Here is a 14,250-nt window from a genome sequence, read left to right as displayed (position 1 = left end):
TCTGTACTAAAGACAAAATACAGATGCTGGCTTTAACTACGTTAGTCTATCTAGTCTGTCATAATACCTCATTCAACGCAGGGCTAATTAATATTATCCTTCCATCCTTTTTTGTCATGAATTTGCCATAGCAAACCATCCACTGTCTTTTGGGTGAGGGTTTAACCAATGCACACTGTGAGGTTGAGTTGTCACCACTGTGGGTTCTCACATGACTAAGATACATAATATTTAGCTCATGTATGACTACTTGGTGCGTAAGTTTGAAGAGAGGAGTCTTTACATGGCAAAGGAAAGCTATCAGGTGAGAGATCTATTGCTTTCTGGGCTCCGTGAAGGGGCAGGATTCATCTTCACGTCTCACCGATTGGAGGATGAGGAATCTGAGCTGAAAGTCCTAGGTCGATAGCAGACAGTGCCCCAAACAACAGCGAGTACACATTCATGAATGATCATTAACACGCTATTCCTCTAGCGGCCGAGACCTCGTAAAAGACATGAACTCAATACTGGAATTACACAACTCCCCTAAGAAGCAGGCCTCTAGTTATCAGCTCATCCAGGGCTGGTTTCTATTAAAGAAGGGCTTTTAAATGTTTTCAAAAGTCATGATTTTATGAGACATACAGCGTCTCTGTGATAAAATCAAGGATTATATTCTAGCCTGAGAAACCGGATACTACAGGGAAACTGATGATTCGGGGCGAGGGGGGGGGGCAAGACTGGAAGGATTTGAAGTGAGGGGAAAGGCACGTTCTGAAAGATGATTAAGAGCTAGGAATTTGCTGGCTCACACCCCTAGGAATTAAGTGACCCCTGCCCACACTTGGAGCTACACCCAGCTTTCCTAACTGCCAAAGAAACAATTCATTTAAATAATTTTGGAGGCTGGAGACTCAAAGGTACTGAGCAAGTACGGTTCCAATGATAATGTTGAATAATGGACGATAACCTTCACATGTAGATTACTTTCAGTTCACTAACAGGTTGGTTGAAACTGGTATTCAATTTTTAACTTAACCGCTTAGAATGGAGCTGGAAATGTAACACATACATATGACTTACACTTGATTCTTCATATATTTAAATTGATTAATGATTTCTTTAATTAAAAATCTGAAAAAATGTTTAAAGGACAGTTTGGTCTTGATTATTATTATTCTAGACAGGTTGGCCTTGAACTCACAAAGATCTGCCTGCCTCGGTCTCCAGAGTACTGAGATTAAAAGCGTGGCAAAGTACCCAGCGTAGTCTTCATTATCCCTAAAAATAATATAACTTATACTTTTAATATTTTATATTTAATAATACCACTTTACAATTTTAAAACACTGTTAGGAATTTTATACCAATTTAGATGAGTAAATCATTCATGCAGCCAGTAATTCTCATCCACGCTTTAGGTTTAGATTTATGTATTCTATGCTATTAATAAATGCTAACAATTAATAGACTTAAAGCTTCAAGTTTTCGTAGTGAAAATACTTAATCTGCACGAAACAGACAACATTGATTGGAATATGGGAGATTAAATATAGGAAGGGACCTGATCAACAGATTCATACTGAAGGGATCTCCAGGGCTCCCTACCCCTCCTTGGATCAGAAGTTTCTATGGACAATTTCAGGGGAAATCTTTCTAGGTTATGATAATCAGTAATAACTATGTGTATCCAAGCTCCGGTCCTGATGTCTGAAGACACAGCTATAATAACAACTAAATTCTGTTATTATCAGACTTGTTATCTCAGCAGGTAGCTATCATTTAGCAGAAAATGTTTGAAATGTAGTGGGTCCAATGCATCTATTTCCTGAAAACATAACCTGCAGACAATCGATGTAAATCGCACTAAGTTTCCATACCCAACAATGTGCTAAGTTTCATTCTCTGAAGTGTTTGTGTGGCTACAGGATGCTGAGGCTTGTCATTTCCAATATTATAAGTATCTATTACAGATACTGGTCTTGATGCTTAGTTTAAAAAGAAAGGAAACTCTTTTGAGAGTTCAGTGCACTGGGGATTTCTACCAATATTTCTCTTCTAAGGTAAAGCATTATATGTTACCTGGATATTGTTCGTTGCATTTTCCTTAAAGTTCTCTGTCTTCCCTTTTGACAAACTGCATGTGCTTCCCTCCCCCGACCCTGACCCCGCTGAGAGCAGAGAATTGAACCTCAAATGCAGCATGGGATGTCTGGCTGTTGACTTTCTTCCATCTGTACCTACGTGACAATGTTGTCTGCGAAGAAAAAGCTCGGAGCGAATGTGGGTTTTGCTAGTTGTGTCTTCCTTCTGCTTGTCTGAGAGAGCGCTAGAGAGTGAGGTTGAGTGAAGGGGTCCAGCCTCCTTGCTCCTGTGATTTGATGTCTTTGTTCTTGCCATATTCCTGACCTTGGAAAAATCAATGGGACTCAACTTTCCCTTAATGCTTGGAGAGACCAGATTGTGGATGTGTTCCAAAGTTTGGACCTTGAGTATTCTAATTGAAAGCACCCTTCAAAATACCTTAATTATTAAGCACATCGAAATCCTTAATTTGGTGGATTGTTTTTCCTTCCTCTTGGTTTTTTACAACAGGAAATATTAAATGTCAAGACAGTTACCATGCTATTACCCAAATTACCTGTTAGTGATACCTGTTCAAACCCTGATGACATTGAAAATTGTTTCCTTTCAGCCACATCGTTCTGGGTTCACTCATGACAACATTCAAGGTCAGGGGGAACCGTAAGTATTCTTCCTATCTTCTAAATCAAAGACTAACCCTGGCCCACGAGATGGATGACAGGCGTACAGACAGAGTATAGACTTTGTAGGTGAAAGGGGTCAAACAGTGACCATGAGATGTCCAGAACAAGCGACATCATTCTGCTTTATCAATGAGATCGTGCTAATGCTTAAATGAAAGCAGGAGGACTGGAGAGATGGCTCAGCTGTTAAGAGCACTGGCTGCTCTTCCAGGGGACATAGGTTCAATTCTTGACAACCACATGGGGGCCCACAAACGCCTGTAACTCGAGTTCCAGGGGATTCAACAGCTTCTCTTAGCCTCCATGAGTACCAGGCACTCACAGGGTGCAGCTTATACATGCAAGCAAAGCACTAATACACATAAAATTAATAAATAACAGAGAAATCTTCCAGTGTTGTGATGACTCCTACAATGTATAAATCCATCTCTTCCTTACTTGCTGTATAACTGGTAACCACAACTTTAAAGACAGACAAACCATGCCCTAACATTGTTTTTTCCACCTATTTGAATACTTCAAAAGTATACCTACGCTCCGCCTTAGTAGTATAGTGTTGGTGGAGGTTTCTGTCCTGCTCAGTTTCGTAATAAACACTTGGAAACTATATTATTTGCAATACTGTTTCACCAATAGCTTAAGCATATTTCTGTCTAACTCTTATATCCTAAACTAACCCATCTCCATTAATCTGTGCATCACCACTAGGTCATGGCCTATTGGCAAAGTTTTACCAGGCTCCAGTGGAGGCGTCTGTCCCCAGTGACGGCTACATGGCTTCTCCCTAACTCTACCATCTTTCTCCCAGCATTCAGCTTAGTTTTCCCACCTAGCTCTATTCTGCCCTGTCTATAGGGCCAAAGCAGCTTCTTTATTAACCAATGGTATTCACAGCATACAGAGGGGACTCCTACATCGCCTCCCTTTTTCTGTCTAAATAAAAAGGAAGGTTTTAACTTTAACATAGCAAGACTGCATACAATAAAACAGGTATCAAGCAGGAATTACAGTTACAATATTTATATCTGCTTTATCTTTTATCATAAATACACTAAACTAGAACTATCTGTTCTTCACCTCCATCAAAGACTTCAGAAGGATATAACACTACCTAAGTAAACAGGAAGTGCATTGGAAGCAACTTCCAAAACTGTAGAATTGACAGAGACATCTTGCTGCCTAGACAGTCATCCAAAGTTCTTCTGTAATGTTGCGGGCACCCATCTTCAGCCTACTGGCCCAAAGTATCCAGCATATTTTTCCATGAAGCAGGAAATTTTAAAGACAGTTATGCCTATGTTGGCAGTTTGTCAGTCACTTTCTCCTGTGTCCTGCAGAATGTCTGGAAGACTCTTTCATGAAGCAGGAGCCCTGAAGGAGCATTTCACCTTCTTTAGGCAGATTCAGCAGTCATTTTTCTGTGGGTCCTGTGTGTCCCGTTTGTACAGTATAACATCAAACAGTCCAGGCAAGAGCAGTTTCTTGCCCAAATGGCTAACAAACTCCATGAGGCCTCTTTGATGCCCATCTTCCTCTTGAAGTAGATTGGTGCTGCCAGGAACAGATGTGTCTCATTGTTATGAAAATTCCTACATTATTAAAACATTTTAAATGCCATATTCTGTAGTCTTTGAAAGATTTGAATATCTGTTCATCTGAAATACATCTCTATACATCTAGAAAACCTAACTAACATGACTACAAGCTTGACTATTATAGATGACTATTAACCTGTATTTCCCAATTATACATTTTTAAATGAACTGCACAATTGCAATACCTTAATCAAGAACAGAAATATACATATAATAAGATTGACTTAAAATTTGTATCAATAGACCAAGATCCATACCAATGCAAATTCTTCATATCTATATCAGTATAATTCCAAAATTATAACCCACGCTTCAGAATGTCTTTTGAAAATAGCAGTATTAAAGCACTTGATGCTGTTCAGACACATGATGTCATTTCCACCACACCAAGACCGTGCCCTTTCAAAGGTTCCTTCCTGGCACATATGTGAAATCAACCTGCAAGAGTCACACATTGCCTTTAAGAGCCCCATTTGTCTTTCTCTGGCCCAGTTTACAATGGTTACTCTGAGGATATCCACTCCCTATTGGCTCCTGCCTTAGCCTCTCCTTGTGCACCTAAGCCTTCTGCCCGAGCTCTGCTCACTTGGTGAGAGACATGCTGACCAAAGGCTCTTTGTGAGCAGGCCCTGGTGTGGAGCTGGTGTTTTCTGCGCCAAGAGTCCCTCCTTATTCTTCATGGTTCGAAACAGGCTCTTCAAAACACATCACTCTCTGAAAGTTCCTCTCAGAGTGTGGCCAGGAAGGTGTACCTCTGAAGACATCTTTATCCCAAACAGACAAGGTTAGAAGTAACAATCACTGAGACACCTCACCTAATTGGAAAACTTTAAGAGTGACTTGTAACGATGTCTCTGTTGCACTTTTACATGTGCAAACGGTGATCACATCACCAAAAAAATACTCTCCAGAGCTGCCTAGGGCGATGACATTGCTGGTGTGTTCTGTTGAACAGCGTTTGAGGCCTGGGGACAAGTTGCGTTCTTTTCCTTTGTTGTGTCACATGCATCTGGGGACATTGGGCTACTCTAATATCACAGAGCCCACAAGCAGGAAGAATAATACACTTTCAAGCCTTGCTTTCAATGTCATTCTTTATCAGGTTTATGCTTCATTGCTGCCTTGATTGGAGGGCTTATGGAAAATTAGCTGATCGCATATATTTAGAAAACTACTTTGGGAAGCAAAAGTAGAAACCTACACCACATTGCTACAGCTCAGTTTAGGGACAATAGAAGGTGCAGGCTACAGTTTGGAGTTTAGCTTGGCACTTTTAAGTGAAAAATTTATTTTTGAGGCAATCCTGACCCCACCACCATCACCATATTACCAACATATTTCAGAGCAGCATTTGGAAAACAATTCTAATTGGGCTGCATTTCCTGTCATGCAACACCGATTTTGAAAACCAGCAGAGGTGTAGAAGGATTTCCAGGAAGGTTTGTTTTTTATTTCCATAAAAACATTTTTTTTGAGTGTGATCTAATTAAAGCGCTATGGTAAATAAATTCTGACAAGCATACTTGGCTTGCATTATATGAAAATGAGCTGGGAGTCCATGCCAATTCTAGTTTGTTAGCTCTGGGGACCCTCAGAGTCTTCAAGCGGCTGGAGCTTGTGGCCTTAAGTAGGCCTGTCAGTGGTTGGAGATAGGCCTCAGTAAAGCTAGAGGCTGAGAAGCTCCGAGAGAACCCACTTTCCCAAAGGGCCTGCGTAGACTACATCCATCATCATAGCAACCAGGGATAACCATGTCCCTCAAGCTCAAGAATGGACAAGGGGCCTTGCTGAAATCCCCTTCCTTCTGAACATCCGAAATTCCATCATTCTCTTCCCAGCCACCTCAGACGCTAAACAACACATGAACGACAAAATGGTTTTTCTCTTCTCCTAAGGCTGGCCCCAGGCAAATATCCTAGGGAGGTGGCCCCTGCCAGGCTTTCTTGCCACATCTAGGGTCTGCCTCAGTTTCTCTCTGTGACCAGAAGCTGAAGCTTTTCCCAACAACAGACCTCAGAGAACTGCAAAGGGCGCAAAGAATAAAAATGGCTAAAATTGCCTATGAGCAGGCATTATTAACTAGGGAAGAAATCTCTAACGTGAGGATTTCAGGGTTGGGTACTAGGCTAGAGAAGGTAATGGTTTTTACAGAAAGGCAAAGCTCTTTCCTACAACTCCCTGCAGCAGCCAACTTTATCAGTATCCCATGATCAGAAGACGATCAGGAACAGAGAGGGAGCCAGTGAAGTTGGTGCACAATTATAGCACAATGTTTGGATTCAAGCCAAAATATGATGTTTCTGACTTGATAAAGTAATTAGAAATAAAGCATTCTTGTTCCAAAGTAGAATTCAGTATCACCTACTTTTTAATGGTGGCCCAACATAAATCCAAAGTGCCTCCGAATGTTGTTATTGTTTTCTTACATTTGCACAATTATGTTATAAAAAGCAATGAAAACAAATTTACCAGTCCTCTTAATCCTATGATTATACCAGTGACGAATGAGTGATATCATGAAAACTTCCCACTCACTGATACCAAATTCTACCCAGCCTTCTTAGCCTGTAAAACGTCAATCTTTTACTTTCCCAAGTGCTGGTCGATTCTAATAGTCACAAAATTGAGTAGTCACAAAAGTCAATGTCAAATGGATTTAGTATTCAAACACATTACAGATCAATGTCACCATCTCTCTATCAGAGTTCAGACAAGGAAAACAAAATGGTGGAATTCTGTTCGTAATTCTTTCTCTCCTGTGGCTATTTGAAAGGAAACACTATAGCTCAACCACAGTTTTTCCCAGGCACATTATTTAAAGAGTTGAGCCAAGTCAGGGATGACTGCACATACAGCCTCACCAATGATTCAAAGTCATAAGCAAATTGCACGAAGTCTTCATATTTCACATCCTGATTCAGACTATAAAACTAATCTTCTTTAAAGGATTTCCTGTGGTAAGCATATAGTCTTCCATTTATAATAATTCCCACATCATTTACAAAATGGTGGTGCATGCCTTTAATCCTAGCTCTTGGGAGGCAGAGACAGACAGATCTCTGGGAGTTCGAGGCCAGCGTGATCTACAGAGTGAGTTCCAAGACAGGCTCCAAAGCTACATAGAAAACCCTGTCTCAAAATACAAACAAAATAAATAAAATTAAAATTTTTTTAAAAAATTAAACAAAATGTGTGTCGGAAACATTTTTCACAACTCAATTTAGAACCGCTTGAGAATTCTTTTTCTGAGCCTTCCTTTTTTATTTCTGGTTATGGCTAGCTAACTCTGTGACCCCTCTTAATGGGCTGTACAATACAAATACCATTTATACCAATATTATTCTATATTGCTATGTAGCACCTGAATGACAAACATTTTATGTCTAGACAATTGAAATGCAGGTCTGGCCTAGAAATATCAAAATGCTTTTGCCCGACTTGTGAATATTATAATCTTTTCTGAATATTTTGCATGGTAAGTTTCGAAGTGTGGCTAAAGTGGCCCGATTCCCATGAGACTCTTCACGTCTCTGTTGGCTTTACGTGCTTAGCAGAGACTGAACATGCCTAACACAGCATATTAGAATGTAGGAATAGACATGTTAGAGCTGAAATGACTGTTACACTAACTTCTATAACTTGATGACAATATGAAATGAATTAAACCCGCCCATCTGTCCTGTTTAAGGTTTCAGGCTCTGTATAACTATACTCCTAGGAATGAAGACGAGCTGGAGCTCAGAGAGAGCGATGTCGTGGATGTCATGGAGAAGTGTGATGACGGATGGTTCGTGGGTATGTGCTCATTCACTCTAGACACGTCTGACTGTCCCGTCATTCACTCTAGACACGTCTGACTGTCCCGTCATGCACTCTAGACACATCTGACTGTTCCGTCATTCACTCTAGACACGTCTGACTGTCCCGTCATGCACTCTAGACACGTCTGACTGTTCTGTCATTCACTCTAGACACATCTGGCTGTTCCGTCATTCACTCTAGACACATCTGGCTGTTCCGTCATTCACTCTAGACACATCTGACTGTTTCGTTGTTTGTTTAAGTTTGCTCACTTTTGTAGTTCACTGCGAACGTCAATCTCTCTTTGAATTCATGGTGTGCTATACATCCCAAAGTCACTGCATTTTAATAAAGGGTAGCATTTACTGCTGTGGGGATATGCGATTTTCTGCTAGTTTAATTTTCAACGCAACTAGGAAAAGTTCTTTAAATAGCACCAACTAGCAATGGCTGTGATGTGATACTGATAATTGCACAAACACCAAATGTTCCCATGTAGGAACTATTTTTGCTCTGTTCGATGGAAAATGTTAGCTGTCGATAGGGGAAATGTTATTTGATGGGGAGCAAGAGGAAAAGGAAGCTGACCCATTTGCTAGGACTGATATAGCCAGTCCTAAAAGTCTAGGGGTCCTCCTGAGTTTCATTTAGTAGATGCGAGAACTACCTTTGTCACTGCCCCAAAGGCAAACCCAGGGTTACCATCTCAGAGACTGGAAGCTCAGCCATGGTTACATTCTTACATTTGCCACTGCTCCACTGTCTGGTGCCCAGAACAGAAGGAGAGGTGGAGCAAGCAGAAGAGCAAAGAGATGAGGAGGAGACAACATGAGGTCTTCTAAGAAAATCCGGGTAGAGAGAAGTGTCCACCCAGACTCAAAGGAAAGGGATGACGAGGAAAGGGGGGGGGGGGCTGGAGAGACCGGAGAGTGAGGATGACCTGGGTCCACTCAGCACCCCTGTGGTGGCTATTAACTGTCCATGACTCCAGTTCCGGGGCATCTGACACCCGTTCTGGCCTCTCTAAGCACTGTGCACATGTGAAGCACAGACAGGCAAACCCCCATACACATAAAATAGAAATGTAGAAGTGGAATCTTTCTTTAGACTTGTCCAGCAGCGGCGAGGTAAGGAAAGAACTGAGGTCACGTGGACAGACACATGCCTTAGATTCTGTTATTTCCCTTAATCTCCATCTACAAGGAAAGAATGCATGATTTTCCGGGATTGTAGACAAGCCAGTAAATTATAGAATGTTAATGAGAAATGAAATTTTAGAGGCCCTACCCAACCTTCTATTCTAAAATACAAAAGAACGTATTGTATAGACTTTATAGGAATTATCCGAGGAACTGTGGCATCTGAGACAAAGGAGACCATAAGACTAGCCACGTGTGCACTCAACTTAACTGCCCTTGTTAGAAACCATTCTCAGTGACTGCACCCCAGCCCACATGCCCACGCAAGGAGCAGCAATCTTCTACTTTGAAAAATATGTAGTGATTTTTAAATTGCTCAGAAGTCTATATTTTGTTCAGAAATGTAACTGCGCTTTCTTTGTGAGTGAGGTAGCACTAAACATGAGATTATAACGCTTGTGACAATGGTATGGTCCGTGTAGTGGCCGTATGGACCTGCAAAGGAAGCCTCCTGTTCTTTGTGTGTGCTCCTGTGTGTGCACCCAGTACTCCCATCTCATCTACCCCAAGCCCCACAGTTACCTCTTAGTCCTTGTCTGGCATTGTGGGGAATCTGAGTCCTGCCACCCAGCTCCCTGCCCCTTTGTCTTCTCTCTAGACTGGGAGGCTGGGCTTCCTCATGTAGCTCCCTGTGATAGAAGTTGATCCCTTATGCAAATGTAACAATGATGACATCGGGCAAGACCATTAACCTGCCCGCTTTCTCTTTTTACTGTTCTCAAGTGAGTTCTCGATGCTTCTTCCCAAACTATTTAGGGCTTGTTCTCTCAGTGAACCCTTAGAGAAGGGAATTCCTCAAGCAGACCTAGTACCCGGCATTCCATTGCTGTTACACACCTTTTCATTTGTTGCTTCTGTTTTCAGGAACGTCGAGAAGAACCAAATTCTTTGGGACTTTCCCCGGAAACTATGTCAAGAGGCTGTGAATCACCTTCTCCCTTATTTACTCCACATTTCAGTCACACATCCGCACAACTCACCTGGAACATCCCAGCAGGCCTGCCGCTGTCATGCCTTATGGTTTCCCAAGGCCATTGCCGTCTCCACCTGCCGCCACCAAATCACCAGCAGCAACTGCCGCTGTGAGCCTTAGGGAGGCTGGGCGCTTATAGGGAAATGTGGCAGACTTACACCCGCATCAATGCGGTTTCCTGCTTTCTGCCCTGAATTTTCAAAATCTCTGTGTATGGAATCAGAATGAAAGTCATCATACTTAAAAAGAGCGGAAGAGTTAAGGCAGAAAAAAAGAGGAGAGAGAGAGACAGAAAGAAAGAAAGAAAGAAAGAAAGAAAGAAAGAAAGAAAGAAAGAAAGAAGGAAGGAAGGAAGAAGAAAGGAAGAAAGAAAAAAAGACTCTCTAGGAGGCTGGCTGGTCTCATCACGGCTGTATTTCCCCCTCTCTAGAAGGTGTTCTGTCCTCAGGAACCAGACTGTTTTCTGAAATGCTGTGGTTTGCATTTTCATCCTCTGCTTGGCAGTGTGTTTTCCTTTCACGAGTTTGCCTAGTGCCCTGGTTTACACTGTATAACAACTACACTTCAGCTATTGTTTGCCTGCACTTATTCTATATTGTTTTATGCACAGTGATTTATAAAATCTAGAGAGAGTAGGAAGGTTAACGGGGACGGCTGTGGTTTCTGTTGACGGCATCAAGTTCTCACCCAGGAGTCTTATCCTGCACATTTTTTTGTGTGTGTACTTATTAAAAGTGCAAACAGTGAGCGATTAAGAAGCCGTTGGTCACTACCATGACTATCATGTAGGTTTAGCCACACTGCGGGACAAATCGTGTTGTAAATTTGCATTGCTGTTTTATATTAAAATGTAATCATCAGCATCATGAACAATGAGCTCTTAGTGTTTTATTTATCTGTCAAAACTTAAAAAGCAGTGTTAGTAAGAGAGGCAAAGAGATGAAAGTAACCCCCATAGGTGGGCTTCACTGCGTGTACACTTACACATAAGGACACACTTACACATATAAATCATATGCTATGTTGTACATTTTATGGACATGTAAAAGAATCCCTCGTTATTTTATAGAGTACTACAGGAGCATCCTGAATGTTAAGGCTGGCTTTAGCAAGGACTATGATTAATACAATTATTTTTACTACAATAATTATTTTTCTTCTATGAAACCCAGAATCCTGACTCCATTGGCAGACAGGAATATATATGTTGAGCCTGATTTTTCTGGTGTGTGTAAAATACTTCCTAGAAATAATGAGACAATTTTAGAAATAATGGTTAAATCATTCAGGTTGTATTTCCTGCCCCCAAACAGTTCTACAAAATGATACCAAACCTGAAAGGTTTAATGGATTCACAGTGCCTGTGTTCCACATACCCTGAGACTTAGCTTTGTATTTCGAATGACTTTGCATAAGACCTGTTCGTCTTTGAATCTTTAGCACCTTATAGACAAAACTTTTTATGGCTTTCCTCCGTGGGCAATGCTTGATCTCACACACATGTAGACTCTAGCATTTTGTATATATGTTAGTTCTCTTCTTTTGTACAGACTATTTACTTCAGAAAATGGGGATTTCCCGATTTGGTCTTTATCCTGCACTTAAACTGAGTTTAAACTCTTCCGGCAGGTCTCCCCTTAGGTTGTCTTCACAGATCACAGGCTAGTACGAATCTGGAAGATAACAGCTCCACAAAATTCTATGAATTGGAAAGATCTTTGTATCCAACCTGAAGTGCACGTAGAGGAACATCACTAAGGGGGTAGGGACAAAAACACCTTTGAGAAGCTCACTTTACTCTCTAGTTCACGACCAGCTTTCTATTAGGAAAACTTGGGATTGGCAATCAGCCAGCCACATGCAGCTTTGCTGATGAATGACTACTTTTTCACACCATTTATGAAAACAAATATTCAACTCTGCTGCCTGTTCTATTTAAGAAAATTTGCTGTTTCTACTCTCTGTATCTGATTTTAAAAGGGAAAAAATATTCAGACCTGCCTTTCAGGTCATTGACTTTGAATTCTTACAAAGCAAGGGTCATTGTGTTTTTCTTGAGTAGATACCTAATAAATTTTGCTTGAAAGTACTTCTACTTTTCTTTGGCATTTATGTAAACTCTGTGTCTTATTCCATGGTATTAGTTAAAAAAAATAACTGGAAACATTTGTAGTCCCTTGACATAGGAATGGAGAAATACATGTTTGTATCAACTCAGAGGAGAATTTTAAAAATAAGCCTCCAAAGCCCCCTTGCTAAACCCTCTTTACTTAAATACTGCTCCTCGGCCAAAGTGACATATCTCAAAAGATCCCTGCCTCAAACCTGGCTATTTTCCAAGAAGTTAGTTACAATATTGCAAGTTATGAACACCTGTCTTGGAACTTTCAAACGCTTCTCCTGAAGAATTTACCATCACTGATCTCTGAGTGAATTTCAAAACGGCTACAGAGGGATCATCCTTTCTGTCACACAAATAACAAAGAGTTACCACTGGGACTTGGGTTCTTTCTAATATCATCTCAGTCCCTTCTTCATCCATATGTTCCAACCCATATTCGTATCTGTCCAATAGTCAGAAACATGGTCTTCTCCCGGACCTCAGTTCATAAATGAGTCTTATTGCTTCAACTCAGGTCTCCTCTATTCCACTGGATAATTTCTAACTCTCTCTAGCTCTCCACTGAGATGCGCTCCCTTGTGGGAAGAATACACCTCACAGAAATTAGCAGTCCCATTTCCACCTGAGTGCTGTCAGTCACTTACGTCTGTACATCTGAACCTGTCCATCCAGGCCATGGGAAGGCTAGCGGGAAGGGATGCTGATGTTTAGGCACCAAATGTTAGGCCCTGCGTTAGCTGTTTCAGCGCTGTAAACAGACTGGTCCTTTCCTTACTTGATCAAAAGCTGGGGAGGATCTGTTTATGTGGCTGCCGGCTTCCATATCTGCTTACTCCTTGATCTCTCTTTGTAGGTGGTCAGTTTATGTGGCCTGATAATTTCTTCCCACTCTTTTCCAGATTTCAGCTTCAAAGGAGGATATTATTAAGAGAATCATCTGGTTACAAAAGACTAAGTACTCTGACAGCATCTCAGAGTCCATTTATTTAAAGAATTATTTCGGCCTCCTCTCCAGATGGTAGCTCTTTAAGGATTGTTTGGGTATCAATTACATTTTCAAATCATGTACTCCTCACTGATAATGAGGGTCAGAGCACAAGTGGAGATTGGCCTTAGAAGTAAAATGTCCCACAGTAGGGATTTGCTCATGGAACAAATACATTATCTGCTTATGGAACAAATTCAGACTGCTTTCTGATATTGGCTAGCTTACCAGCTACGAATGGTTTGTTCAGAGAACAGTGGCCATCAATTTGATAACAGGATCTCTAACTTTGAACCTTAATTAAATGAAATGTTATTCTCCCCCAAATTCCTATTCTTTTTCCATTTTGTATTAGAAGAAAACTCTACGTCATTTTTATGTTCATTTTCTTACTTTCGTCAGTGAAAACTGGCAGACGTGTTTGTTTTCTCTTGGTGTGTAAATGCGTGTGTGGCACCCTCAGCTTCCCTCGTCTCCCACTACTGAAATGCTTCCTCTCTGTCTCTTCTCAGAAATTAGTTCGTGAGAGTTTGTGAGGGGTGCTCATTGTCAGCCACAGACCTGGAGAGTGACCAGAGAGAAGGGAAAGTTAAGTGGCTGCTACACACCAAGCCGTTCTTACCGGTGATCTGTGTCCTGACTGTAAAACTAGGATGAGGTTTCTGTTGAGCCCGCTCTACAGATGAGGAAGTGAGAGCTGCAAGAGGCTGAGAGGCTCCTTTGTTGTGTGTGCAGTGGGGTAGCCTGTGGTAGAAGTTAGAATCAGGGCCTGATGGAGCTCTCCCCCAAACCTGCATGCTGCCTTCTGTCTCACCCAGACCTGGT

At 41.3% G+C, this 14,250-nt stretch overlaps 1 protein-coding gene across 14 annotated transcripts in view; it reads left to right on the top strand.

Moving 5' to 3' along the window:
• The window catches only part of Sorbs2 (sorbin and SH3 domain containing 2), a 159,476-nt gene extending 147,069 nt beyond the window's left edge, over positions 1–12,407 (top strand). For 11 of the 14 annotated variants that reach the window (XM_042054838.1, XM_038325267.2, XM_038325264.2 and 8 more), the window contains 3 exons: positions 2,678–2,727; positions 8,034–8,140; positions 10,210–12,407. In XM_042054838.1, coding sequence (XP_041910772.1) covers positions 2,678–2,727; positions 8,034–8,140; positions 10,210–10,271 — 219 coding nt within the window. In that variant the 3' untranslated portion in view covers positions 10,272–12,407. The other 3 variants (XM_038325265.2, XM_042054842.1, XM_042054841.1) reach the window with 2 other exon arrangements.
• The last annotated feature ends 1,843 nt before the right edge of the window (positions 12,408–14,250 follow it).

This window comes from Arvicola amphibius, chromosome 4 (assembly GCF_903992535.2).
Source record: "Arvicola amphibius chromosome 4, mArvAmp1.2, whole genome shotgun sequence".
Classification (NCBI taxonomy): Eukaryota; Metazoa; Chordata; class Mammalia; order Rodentia; family Cricetidae; genus Arvicola; species Arvicola amphibius.
The sequence above is the reverse complement of the archived record's forward strand: the minus strand, read 5'-3'. Positions and strand labels throughout refer to the sequence as shown.